Consider the following 17647-nt stretch of genomic DNA (forward strand, 5'->3'; position numbering starts at 1 on the left):
AATCCGTGATGGATCGCAACGATCGTACAGTGTTTACAAAAATTCCACCAAATGAATCCTTTGATGAATTGTGTGGTTGTATCTACCCATCAGATGGGACGATGAGACGTATGATGCAATTCACTGACATTAATAGTGTAACAATATATTGTGCCATCGTGCGTGGATCGCGCAGTGTGGACGCGAGCAGTTACATTGTGTGTACCCAGCATTATACCTGGGCAAACCATATTGCAAATGGAGTTTTTTCTGGTTTCACATGCAGGGAATACTCTGGCTGCTTTTGTATGAAGCAGACAAAATACTGGGCAGCTTTAAATGTATACAGCAATTCAGCGCTGAGCTATGTGATGCATCCCCCCTACCAACTCACTGTCCCCACATTTTAAATTGGTCTTCACAGCAGTGCATCAGTTTGGTAAGGTGCAATACCACAAATACCTTTACAAATAAAACATTACCCAATGCGATAATTTTACGATTTATATTTAAAACTGCGTTCCTCAGAGACAGTATCATGAAGATGATTTTCTTTTCTCTGCTGCTGCAGGGACATGCTTAGGCAACAATCGGGCCCTTCGCTGCCATATCAATAAAATATGAGAAAAATAAAATAATAATACAGACAAAAGGGCATCAAACAAACTGTGCCCCAGAAGTCCCTGCTAAAATCTCTGACGTGACCTTTGCAGGACCTCAGAGAACTCCTCTGAGTTCAACACTGTGCGGGTAGGAAAAGAAGACTGTTCGAACTATCATAGCTCAGAGTGAGTGTGACCAGTCCTTGGAGGATCACTAGGTTTCATGAAGATGCCTTCCATTACTTTCCAGTAGTTATGCTGGCTTGCGTAGGTCATGCCGTGTACTTCTCTCTGTCCATTTATAGGACGCCCATATTGTTCTCCTGTGACTGACAGCAATGCATTGGTTGGTACATGCTTGAACCGCACCTCTTCGTCCCGCTGCCAGAATTCCCCATTGCAAAGTACAGTCCAGTCATCAAAAGAATCTCCCTCCCCTTCCTCTCCAAAGGCACTCACTTCCTGCACAGTAAACAAGAGACATAAGTAAAAGAGATTAATGAACATGTAGATCTGACTGGTGAGACTCATTACATTACCACCCTGCATAAGGGCAGAGAAGAGGCTGAAGACTTAGGGTCAGGCACCCCCACGGGAGTTTAGGGTTAGGCTAGGGAAAGGGAGGGTTAGGCACCCCTAAGGGAGGGTTAGGGGGGAGAATAGGTTAGTGAATACGATCGGGATTTTCACTGCTGTCGGGATGCCGCTGTCGGGATTTGAACCACGGCCGGGGGTAAATCATACTGAATCCCTCTACTCACTAGTATGCAGGATTTATTATTAGCACATACAGCTTGTCATAACAATGACAACAAGTAATCCTGAAATGTTACTGTTTATTAATGCAAAATATTGACATGTAAGATATAATACAGAATATGGATCCCAAGACTTGTCTGTTTTTGGTTTCCTAGGAAAGGACAAATAAACATATGTACCGTTACATTTTTAATTTAAGTAGGCTGTCAAAGGTTATACTAGTCAGGATCTGTCTGACAGCTGCCCCTCCAGAATTTCGCCGGCAATTGAATATGGCCCTTTGTGTCAGTTAGGCAAGCTATATTGCTTCATGATTATCCCTGATGACACAACAAGATAAAATTTTACATAAACCAGATAAGTCCATTGAATCATACAGAGTCTCAGCAAACAAACAAACATGCTCTATTTACAAAGGGACAAAGAACACTAGGACAGCAATGGTCATTTTCTTTATTAAAAAGCAACCATATCACCGGCAGAGAATTATTTACAGCATGGCAGAGAGAAATTCACTACACATAGAAAGCAGATCCTTAGAATTACAGCTAGCAGCACAGAGTAATTGAATATGAAGTTTTACCAGCTATGAATAGATGATACCAACAGTCTCCTAGCCTATCCAAATATTCATTCTAGCACCCTGCACCTGTCACAACCCATGTAGTTTCTCTTTCCTGCCTGGCACACTCAGCTGATGCAACAAATTGCTGAGATGCAGACCAGAGTGTACTAGAAGCACCTGAGCAGAGAGCACCATCCCAGGCAGGAAAGAGGAACTGCACGGGTTGTGACTAACCCTAGAATGAAGACTAGCCTATTTAAATACTGACTGTACAGCCTATTTAAATACTGATAAATACAGCCCTATAATGGGCACCACCTTAACTGAACACATGCAAGGTTACAGGGAGCTGAAATGCGGTCAAAGGGGGTTATTCAGCATTGGACGGAATTGCAAAGCTGCATGCAAGTCATAGGCTGGGATCACCATTGCGACCATTAGTGGTCGATGGCGCACGGCCGCCAGCCAGCTGAATAAGTCTCAGCTTACTCGGGCTGGACAGCTTGCGAGGACAGGAAACTGCGGGCTGGACAGAATGAAACGAAGATGTGCTTAGAGGACAAAACAGTTTCATCTGCAACTAAGGAACTAATACTATGGCACGGAGAATATTTTGGAAACAATTTGACTTTGTGTAATATGCATTTAATAGAATACAAATAAAAAATAAATGTATAAATGAACATAAAACATAAGTGTGCAACATTATTCTTCCAATGGTAATGACAGCTCATGTGACTTACCTGGTTTCCTGATAAAGGAGATGTAAAGTGGTGGCTGTGCAGGTTGCGCCCAGTATTGACATGTGTAAGACGGATAGACTGCCCACATTTTATTAACGTTCCTCTTTCACACACTGTGGAGGTCTTTCCACGGACTCGCCAGTAACTGTTGCCATCATCTGCAGCGGTAACTCCAGTCACAGACTGCTGCCCACTGCCTACATATATAAAATACAATAAAAATTCTATATATCGTTAACATAAAAGGGGGGAATTCAATTCAGCGGGAAGTGCAGCTGGGCATAGTCACAACGGGCGCTGCGCATTTAGCAGTCAATAAACTTAGTGTTGACACCGCAAGTTTTCCCTTGCACCCCTATGGAGGCGTGAGGAAAACTTGCAATGCCGGCGGCACGGTGTGTCATTCTGATAGATCACATCAATGTTAGCAATTGAATTCTCCCCTTCCGTACTACACAAAAATAAATAGCTGGTTTCTTTAAGATACCCACGTGGGCATTTTTGGTCACAATGTTTGTCATGCTGAATTGGTAGAAAATTACCAAACCTCCAGTGATATTTAGAAATCTGGTTGATCAGCTGACACGACCATAGCTGGCAATGTGATCTTCCAATCATATTGCCAAACCAATTTCAAAGACATTACCAAGTCACCGCCAACAAGATTCCCTTGTATGAAAAAAAAATAAATAATTAGTGAATGCTCGTTCAAGCAATTTCAATTGAAAGAACTAATTATAGTATTCACAACTTCCTGTTCTACGGGGTCTACTTGTATCTGAATTCTCACAAGTTACCACTATGCAAAAGTGTTAGGGATAAATTTTTGGCAGAAGCCAGAAGCCATCACTTAAGGCGCACATCCACATGCCGACTAGGGAAAGACAGTACGATTACGACATTACGAATCGTACCGTCATTCCCCATCCCCTGCAGTGCCTACACTGAACGATCAGTCGTTCAGTGTAGGCACCCTCCATCATCCCCGAACATGGCCAATCTATCGTTATCAGCAGATTGACCGGCATGCTCGGGTCGATGATTGATGTCAGAAACGACCAGCAGGAGCACGCATCGCTGGTCATTTCCGACATATGCATGCCCGATTAATGAGCAACTGAACGATAACGATTTCGCTATCGTTCAATCGCTCTGTTTAATCGGGGAGTGGATGTACTCCTTAAAAGGGACACATCCACTAGGCGACAATGAAAAGACTTAAAAATAAAGATATCATTCAGTCGTTCATTGTACTTTGTAGTGCCTACACTGAACGGTATGTCGTTCAGTGTAGGCACACTCCCTCATCATCGTCAATCTGTCGTTATCGGCATGTTCAGCCGATGATTATCGGAAACTACCAGCGGGATTGCGCATCGCTGGTCGTTTCCGACATTATAGTGAACAATTAATGAGCGATTGAACGATATCGTTATTGTTCAATCGCTCATTAATATCGCCTAGTGGATGTGCACCTTAACACTAATTGTATGGTGATTACGGCTGTTGCTGAATACGCAGTGTATTGAAATTGCTTTTATCACTCGCTCCCAAAAATGTTATATCATCTTGTGTACTACTGCAACATCAGTAATCGGGGAGGGTGACTGAAGCCATATTCTCTCACAAACATTTTCCTTAATGAGCTGAAAAATATAGGTAGTTATGAAGTACAATATGTCATACAAAAAAAAAAAATCAGCAATTAAAAAATATATGGCACAACACAATAAACACAACTTCTACTATATTCTATTGAGCTTTATAACTAGGAAAAAAACGGTAATAAAACAAGACTGGGTAATAACAGACTGACAAAGAGATAAAGAGGGCCCTGCTCGCAAGCTTACAATATATACCGGAAGCTGTATAGGGGTGATTTAATTCAGCTCAATGTGCCGGGAATTTAGTTCGACGATGTGTTTTCACAGGGTAAAAGTTTACGCACAATCTTGCAACTCAATTTCAAACTCCGGGACAAGTTTAACGGTAAAATCTAAGTTTTCCAAAAATGAATGTCCTTCACAAATTATTGTACCTTTTCCAGATCCTCCCTGTGGCTGTACCTCTCCGTGTTTTCTCTTCTCTTCAATCACTCTACTGTAATTTTATCTGGAATAACAGGAGACCACGCCTTCGCAGGGAGGTCCTTTTCAAAAGTTCAGAAACAGTGATGGGAGGCCGAGACCTATCTAAAACAGGGATGCGGAACCTCAGGCCTGGGGGCCATATAAGGCCCCCGGAATCATAAGCTCTGGTCCTCTGAGCTTTTTTTCTGCTAGCCTCATCTGGATAGCATGGTGCCTATAATGGCACCCTGCAGCCAGAATCTATGCAGCAGTTCCTCCTGAAGCATCCTTAGGGCGCTTCAGACAGTCACAACGTAGCCCTTAGCCCTTACAGCTCCCCGGCGCATCCCCAGGATGCTCTGGTATTGCTGTAATCACTGGCGATTGTGGCCCCGTCCCCGTGTGACATCACATAGAGGGGGCATGGCCTGAACCGGGCCCACAAATAATCTTATTTATATCAAAATGGCCGTCAGCAGAAAAAAAGGTTCCCCACCCCTGATCTAAATACTACCAAGCTTCCAGATTCAGCCAATTGGCAGCTTGGCACTCCTCTAAAGGCACCAAACATTGGGTTGACTTGGAATCTGAACTCTGTAAGCTCACCTCAGTTTCCGACCTCCCTTGGCTTCTCCGCAAACATAGACCTCTTTCAGCCCTCTCAGTCCCTTCAGTCGTTCTCACTTTCTTCTAAATTTGCTTTGTCTACCTATCCTTTGCCCCAAACTCCCCTATGGCATCATCCTTCTTTCCCCCCTGGCAATTCATCCCATATGGTCTCTACCTGGTCAGAGGCTGGCATTACCTGCTTTCGTCACATCCTTGGTAATTTTGCTCAGCAAATGTTCACTGACCTACGTGAGAAACATTCACTCCCACAATCCTGTTTTTACCAATATCTCCAACTTCGGAACTTCGTTACCTCATCCCTTTCATCCTCTCAATCTCTATGCAACCCCATAGCAATGGAATGTCTTTGTATTTCTAGTCCTGCAGATAAAGGCATCATCTCTCGCATTTGTCACACTATCCTAATCCAGGAATATCCACCTCTGGCGGCCCATAAATTTTCCTGGGAATTAGATCTAGGTATTTCTCTGGGGGAAGAAACTTGGGAGGTCATTCGCCTCAATATATCAAAATGTTCTATTAGTGTTTCCATTAAAGAGAATTCATATAAAGTGTATACCCGATGGTATTTTGTGCCGGAACGTCTTAACCAAATATATCCCCCTACTTCCAATATGTGCTGGCAGAATTGTGGTCAAGTAGGATCCTTTTTCCATATTGGGTGGACGTGCTCTAATATTGCTCCTTTTTGGTCGCTTGTTAAATCACTTATGTCCTCTATAGTCCCACTGTGCCCGCCCCCCTTCCCCGGCCTCGTTGCTAGGGAAAAGGTGGGGGAAGCGGGGGAGAACTTCTTTAAGGGGTGACATTACATCATTTTAGGGTGGCCGAGGGGCGATATTCAATTGTTCTGATGAATGGTGTGAGTGCCGCCGGCGTTCATTAATTGTCACACGCGAATGCACTGGGATTAACTGCATAAAGAGGCTAAACCCGTGTAAACTTCTGGACGTGATGAGTTTGGGTGGCCAAAAGCCAGACTTTGGTCAGATTTCTGCTCGCCAGCTCTGTTCCCCAAAATACTACACAGACCTTAATTTGCTGGAAAACACTTGCTGACTACCATTTTCCTACCAATGCTAAAGCATGTAGATATGTAAATATCAACCATTTCACACCTTTTAATAAAATCCAATAATTTACTTAAGGCTACTAACCACCTTTTAATACTGCTCTGCTATGTTATTTGACACTTTTGGGGTGTTCAGGTTGATCGCCCCACTTTTTCATCCACTTCTCCCTGGTCGCACAATGTACAATTAACATGATATTGGTGCAATTCCCACGAATGTCCATTTACAATTGAATTGGGAGAGGTGAGCTTCATGAAAATCAGCGAACTGTGCGTTATTTAAGTTGTGAATACACACTCCCATACTCCTTCTGAATTGAATCGCTCCCAGAAAATTTTACCTGTCAGGTAGCATCAAGAGGTAGCCGGGTGGGAGCCTTTACAATATTCAAATGTTGAATTTCTGACTTTATATTGATTCAAGATTGAGATTAACATTTTTATATAAATTTTTCTCTTCTTCTTAGAGGCCCAGCCCAAAAAAGGATTTCTTCTCGTACCCTCTTGAGGGTGGGTGCGAGCAGAAAACTGACTAAAGTGCCAGCGGTGCAATTTTCTGGCTTAGCACAGCACTTTAATCAAAGAATACCCAGCTTTAGTCACGCTAACCGGCATTCTCTGACTTAAGTGGCTTTAGTCTGACTTAAAACTGCGCTGAATTGAATCACCCCCAGAATCAAAGTCTGTTGGATCTAGTTCCTCTAGTGCAGGGATTACCAACCACGGTCCTCAAGACACACTAACAGTCCAGGTTTTAAGGATAGCCATACTTGAGCACAGGTGACTTAATTAATATGTCAATTATTTTGATTTCGCCATCTGTGCCCAAGCATGGATAGCACTAAAACCAGGACTGTTAAGGTGCGTACACAATTGCCGATATTGAGTGATTGTACGATTACAACATCGTAATCGTGCAATCGCTCAGTAATCGTGCACTATAATGATGGAAACGACCAACGATGTGCGCTCCCGCTGGTCGTTTCTGTCATCTATCATCGCCTGAACATGCAGGCCAATCTGCCGATAACGACAGATTGGCCATGTTCAGGAATGATGGCGGGTGCCTACACTGAACGACACTTCGTTCAATGTAGGCACTACAAGGGATCAGAAACGACTGTACGATGTCGAAGCTGGATAATTGGCTGAGAAAAGATCAGTTTAAAATTAGATCGCAGCGACGCCATCTTGCGACTGGCCGCAAGACGCCATTTTGGAAATGAGATCGCAAGACGCCATTTTGCGAATGGCCGCCTAAGCGCCATTTTACATAAACTTACACCTTAGTACATGTGGAAATATTACTATTAGCAACATGCGATTGCATCTTTCACCATTTCTCATACACACATTAATACGCACAATTGCGCTGTTAACTAGTCGCATATTAGCGAATGCATAGGACTTTGTATGAAACCGCTGTTTTATTAGCTTTATGCGCACGCATCTGCCCCAAGTTAACTAGCATCCTTATATCAAACCCTGCATACTCTCACATTACATATTCACACATAAAGTTTAATAAGCTTTAAAGTATAAGATTTAAGTTGGTTCAGTTAGTATAAATGCTGTGAAATAAAGATATTTGATAACTAAGGTTTTATATATGCTAGGAAAGCAGTGTTAGGTTTTGTACTGATGCGTACTCTTTCAACAGAATTCCGGTACTATCGGTGTGGAGATCGCATCATGCATTCTCAACTTATGGACCGCAGAGACTACAAGCAACAAAATGTATATTTTATGAACAACTGTTAGGATGCAGCATGGGGGCGGGTGGGTAAAGACCCCCAGCTGTTAGAGGCTGGGTGAGTCTATTTAAACCAGCCTGTTAAACGCTCTGTAACAGATGCTTCTCCCCTGGGAACCAATGATATCAGCAACAAACTTCTCTATTGTCCTGTCTATTCTGGGGGGTTATAAATATGTGTGCTCAAGCGCTGGGTTTTTAGTCTTCGTGCTGAACGAGGAATGACAAGGGGTCTCTTGCTGATGCCTATCATCTGGTCCGGAAGCACTGCGTATGTATACTGTACTTGGGGGTCTATATATTTTCTTTGCGTCTAATTGTGTCTGGATCAATAGCGTGTAATTGACTGTACTTTTACTTGAATAATACTTTGTGCTTTGGAACCACATGTTCTAAGTCTGGAGTCTCTATTTACTGTATGATTGCGTACGCAAATTAGCGTCATCTTTAGAGGTTTATAGGTAGGATTTTAGAAGGTACAGGCAGGGGTATATAGAGGTTCATTTCAGTATCGTTAACGTTTACGATGTCACAAACATGCTGTCTTTCTTAATCGCCTAGTGTGTACGCACCTATAGTGTGCCATGAGGACCGAGGTTGGGAATCACTGTTCTTGTGAAATCCGCATCAAATTATTCAGTGTGCTCTGCTTCATGCAATTCCTTAGACATGTTTTAATTATTTTTAGAATAGATAATACTCTTAGAGCAGCACAGAGATACTGCACACTTGCTTTTTGGACACATACATTTAACAACTGACCAGATATAGCACACAAATAATTTTATTAAGAGCAGACCAGATACTGCCCACTTGCTATCTGGACACAGACAGCCATCCTCACTTGCAAGCTGAATACAGATGGCAACACTGCTTAGCCTTAGATACTGCCCCACTTGCTATCTGGATCGATAGCCAGTCCAGACACTGCCCCACTTGCTGGCTACACAGAAGGCCCGGTAACAAACATGCGGTCACTGAAACGCAGAGAGTGGACGCAGGCAAACCACTCTCTTCACGGTTCGCGCCCTTCCTTTTATACCTGGGGAGGGATCTGCTCTGTCCCCCAGCCCCAACACTGTTGCTGGGCCTTAAATCGCGCTGCGGTATCTATATGACTTGCAGCGTCACTTTATGTGCGTCAGCGTCGGGCAGTAGAGAATATTTGCAGGGCAGACCGCCTGATAAATAATTAATGGGGGCAGTGGAGGTGTTACCAAACCTTTGAAAGAGGACAAGTGGAGAAATCACCCATAGCAACCAATCATATTCTAGCTATCATTTTATAAAATGTAATTGAATAATGATAGCTAAAAGCTGATTGGTTGCTTGCATCTTCCCCTTATGGCTCAGATGGTGCAATAAGATGTACAATAGCTTTTCCCAATGACCTGTGTCCATATGAAATGTGACTGGAGCCATGACTCAGAATCTGAGCCCAGACTGTAGTACGGTGTGAGCAGTGTAACCCCGGTCCCTACGTCATGCACATCACTGACGTCACACCCTGAGATTTGCGCTTGCATCACCTGAGCCGTATCTGACGTCATGAGAGTGGAGGCGGACGTTGTGCTTCGTGTTCAGCAGCTTTAGCACCGACCCGCAAGTCACCACGGACAGCTCGGAGGCGAAGCCCTGCGGGAACAACAAGGGAGCGATAAACAGCAGGAAAGAGCCGGCTCCGTCCTGTGCCGCCTTCATCATCGCTCTCTCACCGGCAGCAGAGCCTAGGACACACCGGAAATGTTGCTGGGCTACATCGGAAGCGCAAACCCTTGCTTTTCACTAAGCGGAAGGAGGGCAGTCTCTGGCCGCCATCTTGTGTACTGGCATCTGAAGTCTGTAATAAGTCCTTCCAACAAAACGAGCCGTGTTTTCGATTATGCCGCGCGTTTGTTGTAGAAAGTGGTAGAAACCTAACCGTACAATATAATGAACGATCCCGAATGACAGGAATTTCCTGTCTTGCAACGTTTGTTTACTACAAGCAGCTCTAGGTTACGCAATACACTCCAGAGCATGGTACTGCGCATGTGCGTGACGTAGCTGGCTTAGTGCCCGGGTCGCTTACCAGGCGCGCATGCGCAGGAGGGCTTTCATGGCCCTGGGCTGCGAAATGCGCATGCGCTCTAGCGTTCCTGGCAAGCCGCCCACGAACAGAACATGCGCCGTGCGAATTGCGTCGGGAAGTGACGTGATGTTGTACTCCCTCGGCCCTGTCCCATTCCGCTGGTCTGCTGGCTAGTAGCGGGGCCTCTATCCTCACACCCAGGATCGCTCACCGGCACCGAGAGCGGCGACGCGCCAGCGAGGAGCACGCAGCGGAGGCGCCCATCACCCGAGGTGATACATGGTACTCTCATCATAGGCGTCCTCTCCCCTGTGGATCCTGTGCTTGCTCTTTAGGCCGCACTGGCTCTCTGAGGGGGCTCACAGCTGTGTGTATATGTCTGACGGTGAGACCTGCGGATGTAACGTAGACGGATGTACACACAGCTGTGGGGGGGACTATAAATTCCAGCAAGCTTCTGTGTGGCAGGGACTGGCAGTGCGCCATTAGATGGGGTAATACATGGCCTAGCTCAGCTGTGTTATTATGCATGGAGCTACAGCTCTGCGTGCTGCTTAGGGATGGACATCGAAGCTAGATCTTTCGGAGCAATCAGTCTCTATGTCTGATACAGGATGATTTTTGGATAGTTCCTGGAAACTTTGTGCATTGATAGGGCCCCCATACATGGGGTGATTTGTATCAGAACCGATGGCACATACGTTATCCCTTGACATTCTGTACGATTTGTGTTTAGAAAAGTGCGATTGTCCAAACGACCATACGATCCGATGTATCTTGAAGATTGTAAATCGTTTACTATCGTATCCTGCAAATACACACGATGCATCTGCTGGAATGTCAGTAGGGGAGGGCTTATCTAGTGTCCAGGGACATCGGATCGTACTGCTGCAAAAGTGCGTACGATATGTGTCAAATCATACACAATAGTTCGCAATTTTCTGCAAAACCATTTGATCTACGATGCCGTTACACGATGCCGGGGACACGCATTGACATCGTAATCGTGTATGAAAACACTACTTTTTACACAATTGGTTCTTTAAGATCAGTCGAAAACGGCCACATCGTGTGAAAAATCGCCCTGTGTATGGGGGCCTATAGGATCCATCCATGTGCGACCTGTCCTGATCCTTGCTGAAGTTGCCATCCTTAGTGCTGCATTGGCGCCTGTCTGATTATGGAAGCAGCCTCATATATTTGTAACAAAGTAATCAGCCCAAATTTCAGCAGTGTCTGTAGACCTATTTTTAGTATTTCTGTGTTTTGTTTTTATTTTATTGGTACTTCTTCTTATAGGTCGCTTTATTTTGGGGTCAGGGATTATTCACTTGTAGGACATGTGCGTTATGATGTGTGTTTACCTTCTATTTAGGGAAAACACATTGCGCAACTTCTTTCCTACAATGCCAAGTAACGTCATCCATAACGCTGTACTTGTAGGCCATGGTATCTTATGCTAAACATCCCATCCTCCATAGTCCTTATCAATTAATACTTTTTTTTTTTTTTTTACCAGTCTTCGATGTACTAATAAATATTTTGCATACTTGTTATTTTTATTGATTATTTCACTTTTAAGCAATTGTTTTTATTCATACAACATGCATATCTGGTTTACATTCTTTATTTTTTTTTAAAATAATTATGTACACATTACAGAGCAAAATCTATAAATGTAAGCCTGTTGCAGAACCATTCACTAGATATACAAATAATATAATGCTTGGTCATTATAAAACCTAGTGTGTTCCCAAAAATTAAGATTTGTTATCACAGTAAATTGTAGCTATAAGAAATAATTTTTTTATTTGCTTGACTTTATTAAATTACAGTCGTCGGGGCACAGGCTTTGATAAGTCCTGTTGATCAGTAAGAAGTAATTAGTTATGCCAGTGGTTCCTGAACTGCGTGCTGGTCCTTCCTGGGCTACTTCGGGGCACTTACAGGGGTGCCACTGGTTGGTGGTCCAGGACCAAATTAAATCATTTAAGTTCAATGTTCTAGTCAAAACCAGTACTGGTGACTGCCAATCATAAAATATGTGGACATACAGAAGCACAACCTTGTCCACTACCACATAACTGAACCTAAAGCTGGGTACACACTGGAGCGACTGGCAATCGTGCTTATTTTCCCGACTATTTCTCTTGAGCGGGCATTAAGCGTACACACTAGAAGGTTGGAACGATATTTTGTTCCGTCCTTCATTAACCTACATTAGGTCGCATGCGATATCGTCATGTTGATGTGCAGCACGTGTTTGAACAAAGTTTGTGAACCACTGGCTTATGCAATCACTTCATGGTTCGCACACCAGCACAGCTACTGCGCATGCACAGACATCAGACCATGTGCTAGAGACGGCGTTGGCTATTTGGCCCAAGTTGGTAAATTTAATTTTGTTTTCACAAAAGTGATGTCATTGCACACTTTCCGATGTGCAGCTGCACAGCGTGATTTTGGTTTTATTTTTTCTCCAGTTGCCCATCCCTGAGGAGAACAAGTGGGGCTTGTCCTCTGCAGTCTTAATATATGCAAAAGATAACCACCACTCGTCCTCTGCAGCAAAACTATTACAGAGTGAATTCATGATTTGGCATTAACATTTAGAAAAGATATGTGATATACTCACTATTTCACACCACTGCAGCAGATTGCCCTGCTAAGAGAGAGGTGCTTCTCTACCTAAACAGACAGCATTTGAATGAAAGCTTTGTAGACCTACTGTTAAGAAATACACTGTGGCAATTGGCATATTAATAATACATAGGAGCTGGACCAGGATTTCAAAGCAACTGAAATGCCTACTACGATAAGCCTGTATTAGGTCCTATGAGAGGACTCAAGAAACTTCAGTTGTCTGTAATGGAGTGGGGGAAGGTAATTGTTTACTTTGTAAGCTGTAGTGGAATGTTAAGATAACACCAAATAATGTGATTTACCTCCATGGTTTATTTGTAGAATTTTCAATGGCATTTGGTGTTTTTTTTTTTTTTGTTGCAATGGTACCATAGTTTATTGAGTTTTATTGAGCTTTATTAATTAAGTGAAACTTGAAAGTGGTTTCATATTGACATTTTTTATGAACCATTACTGTGAACGCAAACCATAGTGTAAAGAAAATGAAAGCCGAAAGAGGAACTGAAACAAGGAAAATCACGTGTTTCCTATTTTTTTTTTGTGGCCTATAAACCCCATACCTTTTATTACTTGGATAAATAGATCCAGTGTTCTCCAAAGAGCCTTTTTCAGGGACTCGCCACCCAACATTTTTCCCATATTTCATGTATGTACACAAACTTTGAGCCACAAAATTCTTGAAAATATTGTATTAAATTACCTGCAGGCTTTGTGTATAAGGTGTATATAACACAAATGCATCCCGTGTGTATATTGGGGTCCCATTCCCAAGATATTTCATTATAATATGCAAATATTCCAAAATACGGAATATTCCGTTATCTAAAATACCCATGGTCCAGCATTTTGGAAATGGGAGACTCAACCTGTATATGACTGATAAATTCAGATTTACTATTGCAGAGACACTGGTAACTACAAGATACTGCTGAGTTACATAGATACAATTACCTTCTCAAGTATCAAATGTTAATTGTATCTTATGTGATTTGTATGACTAGCAACATTTTTTTTTACTGGTTTGGGATTGTGGCAATAAATAGTTTGTTTTACACAGTGATAATTTTTATAGGTAGCAATACAGGATTCCGCAGCCAAGTTTATTAAAATATACTTTTGAAAATAGTACACAATTTTATTTATTGGTTGCTACAACCAATTAATTAAACACAGGCTGCATTGTGAGTGCCAGTGCTAGCTAAAATGTTGCTGTTCTAGACATAATGGGGCCCGCTGCACTAGTTCCCAGCGGCACAAACTATAGCATAGCTCCCATCACTTTAGACAGGAGCTGCGCCCGTAGAAAAAACAATTGAATTCCCCCCTAGGAGCCCTACATGCAGCAGTGGATCTATAGCTGTTTCAGGAGGTGCGATGACTTTTAAGTCCAGTGGTGAGGAAGGCTGGGGTAATGCCCATTCTAGGGGGCCTGGCGACTGCATGTTACAAAAATATTTTTTGTCTGAAACAGGTTTACAAGCCTTTATTTTGTGCGAATGAAACCCTTTCTTTTGAGGATGGAGGCTACAACAGCCAACCCATAAAAACCAGATAAGATAACATGGGTTGCTGAAAAGTACCCTGAACGAGAAAGCATAATAGAGGAGCTGCTAATATTCCTAGGAGATCGGAATAAAACGGTCCAGCGCCACCAGAATAATTGTGGCTGTCTTGTTCACTTCAAAACTCTCTAGGCAGCAGTGCCAGAGGATGGAAAATGTAGGTCAGATGGAAATCCCAGCCTGCTACCAAGGCATCGACAAGAAGAGCCAGCGGGTCACGAGTTCAGGAGCAATAACATGGAAACTTGTGGTTTAGCCTCAACACCATCTTTTCAATGTTTTTCATCCCCTACTAACCCATCACAAGCTGGAACACCTGGAGGGGCAATTCCCTGGGGTGAAGGTTGTGCCTGCTCAGGAAATCTGACTCCCAATTTTTCCACGTCTTGAACCAAGACCACGGGATTTCCCAGGACATGCTGCTCAGCCAACATTATGACATTGGAAGTTTCAGACATTTCCATCGCATATAGAGTGCAGCCCTGGTGGTTTAAAAATGCCACAGCCGTGGTGTAGTCTGACTTTACCCACTCCGGGTGACCCTGGAGGGCTCCGAATATATCTGAGTTACAAAACATTGAGAGAACCAACTTCTGCTGAATCCATTTCTCCTGAAAAGTGGACTGCAGAGTAACCGCACCTCAGTCTCTGAGGCTGGCATCTGTAGTTAGGATCACTCAATTACATATGGAGTATGGGTGACCCCTGAGCAGGTGAACTGTCTGTAACCACCATGTCAGGGAGATCTGAGATTTTTGAAGATAAATGTATTTTCTGTGCCAGACAGAGAGGGGGTTTGTTCCATTTTGAGAGAAGATCCTGTTGAAGCTCCCTGGAATGAAAACGGAACTGCTTGGAAGGTTGCTATCCTTTTTCCAACAAGCTGCCTACACAGGTGGACTTGAAAAGAGACGCACCATAGCTTGGAGAGAGAATCTTCCTCGGAGGTAGGAGCACCTTCTGTTGAGTATTTAATATCATTCCCAAGAACAACATTCTCTGCGATGGTACCGGGTTTGATTTTTGATGATTGATTGTTCCAACCCTGAGAATGAAGGAAGTATTCTGGTGCCCAAACTTAAGACTGGAGCTTCTGAGGAGATGGAGGCTTTAACAAAAGGTTATTTAAAAATAAATAATGGTTACCTTGAGAGTTTGCATATGTGCTGTCATCAGACTTAACCTTTTGTGAGCACTCTTGGAGCAAAAGCAAGCCCAAAAGGCAGAGCTTAAAAATGAAAATCCTGAAACACACAATACAGGAGTGACTGATGTGGTCTGAAAATTGGCACATGTAGGTGAGTCTTTTATATCTATGGAGTCCCATCACCTACATGATGGATCGTAAATAAAGTCCAAGCACAAACAGTGTTTGAGGACTTCAAATTTCAAATGGGATGAAATGACCAGTCTGGTTTTTGGACAAGAAAAAGGGGGAAAAAAAAGAAAGGTCCCCTTTCAGAGGGGAAAAGGCCTTGAGTGATGATCAAAGATGTCAGCAGTGACTGAACTGCAGCCTATAATGCCCTTTATTTTACTGGGTCTGCAGGAAGCTCTGTTGTAAAGAATCACAGGGGAGGGAAACCCATAAGCTCTATCTCGTAACCCCCAGAAACCAGTTCCCTTACCCAGTTGTATGCAATGACCTCGAACCATTGATCCTGAAAAAGCAAGAGACTTGCTCCCACCACCGGATCTACTAGGTGGGAGTAGATCCCGTCATGCAGATGGCTCTTCTGGACGACTAACTGACCAGGTAGGTTTACGCCTGGACCGTCTTCCTTTTGCAGAGGCAGATGCTCCTCTTGACATTCACTAGCTATTTTGTCTTCCTGACTGGTGAAAGGAAGGACCACAATAGCGGAGAGTTGAAGAAGGCAGATATGAACTCTTGATACCCGTAGCCTGTGTAATAATCTTTTCCAGCTCCGGGCCAAACTAGATTTTTACCTTCAAAGAGTAAAGCTTCCAGAGTTGTCTTAGACTCTGAATTAGCATGTAAAGATCGCAGCCAAAGGGTATGGTGTGTGGCCTCTGTGGAAGCGAAGATGCTAGCGTCAAGTAGGCCAATGTTAATGTCTGTCTCGCCAAGGTAGGTGACCGATTTTCTTGATGTGTTCCACCATCGAGAACAACTTTGAATGAGGGGGTATCTGAATGCAGACCCTCTTCTGGTTGATTGGTCCATCTTTCATCCTCTGACTCAGGATTGGTTGAGAAGCCACACCGCTAGGCTATTTTAGTGGGGCGCCGCGCCCTACCCGGGAAAACTGCCTGCCCTTTTAGCGGCACTCCACTAAAACAGCTTGCCCTAAGACTTACCCACCTGCATTCCGCAGTGTCCCGCGGGTGGTAAAAGTTGCGGTGACCGATTACCACCGGGTGAATAGACGCTGTGCGCATGCACACGGCATCTATTCTCCATAAGTGCTAGACACGCCCTCAAGTGTGACGAATTGGGAGTGTGTCACAAGGACGCACCTTCCCCGGTTGGCCAAGCCCCCATTTTTTCAGAAGCGAAGATACCCTGCCTTGCCTGCATTCTAGCAGGAACACTATAAATAGTGTTCAATGTAGGGTCCAGCTTGTGGTGCATTCCATTCTTTAATGAGGCAGAATCTGGGATTGTCACAAAATAGAAATATGTATGTCTGTCACCTCCAGGGCTGCCAAGAGAAATTCTGGGCCCGGGTACTGCAACATCCTGTGGGACCACATCATGTATGGCTGCACCCTTTTGTGAGTGGGTCTAGCATGTGAGATGCACCCACTCACAGGAGCATGGCATAGCACCCAGCAGCTGGAACTAAAGTAGTCACTACTGTATTAGGATGGCGGGACAGTCCCATAATAGCTGCATTTCTTGTCAGGCTGTATATAGATGCTAAAATGTAACACACAAATTAAAGTGCTTCTACTTTACTTTGTACATCTCTCATGTAAATAACACAAACAATCTATTTTCTATCATAGAGATAGATGTATGAAGGACTTAATTTTTACATAACATCAGGTCGTCTTATACACACACATTCCGCAGCACATATCCTAACCCACTGCTCCATGCTCCTTCTTCACTATCTACCCCTCTGTGTCGCCCCTGTCTGTCTGCCCTTCCCCTTTAGAATGTAAGCTCTCACGAGCAGGGCCCTCATCCTCACGTGCTTCTCCTCCCCCTACTTATAGTATAATTTACTCC

General features: G+C 43.6%; 2 protein-coding genes across 2 annotated transcripts in view; one reads left to right on the forward strand and one right to left on the reverse strand.

Annotated features, from left to right (window-relative positions):
- Positions 1-469: 469 nt before the first annotated feature.
- SDF2 (stromal cell derived factor 2) lies at positions 470-10130 on the reverse strand. Its single transcript, XM_088458993.1, has 3 exons — positions 9702-10130; positions 2649-2845; positions 470-1043 (listed from the first exon to the last, which is right to left on the reverse strand). Exons 1-3 carry the CDS (start codon positions 9874-9876, stop codon positions 756-758), a joined length of 660 nt encoding a protein of 219 aa, XP_088315119.1. The 5' UTR covers positions 9877-10130; the 3' UTR covers positions 470-755.
- A 198-nt stretch (positions 10131-10328) lies between these two features.
- The window catches only part of SUPT6H (SPT6 homolog, histone chaperone and transcription elongation factor), a 78831-nt gene continuing 71512 nt past the window's right edge, over positions 10329-17647 (forward strand). Inside the window, exon 1 of the mRNA XM_088458992.1 lies at positions 10329-10515. The gene's annotated coding sequence lies outside the window, so the exon portion shown is untranslated. The remainder of the gene's footprint in view (positions 10516-17647) is intronic.

The sequence above is a fragment of the Taudactylus pleione genome, unplaced genomic scaffold (assembly GCF_031769625.1).
Source record: "Taudactylus pleione unplaced genomic scaffold, aTauple2 ptg000886l, whole genome shotgun sequence".
NCBI classification, from domain to species: Eukaryota; Metazoa; Chordata; class Amphibia; order Anura; family Myobatrachidae; genus Taudactylus; species Taudactylus pleione.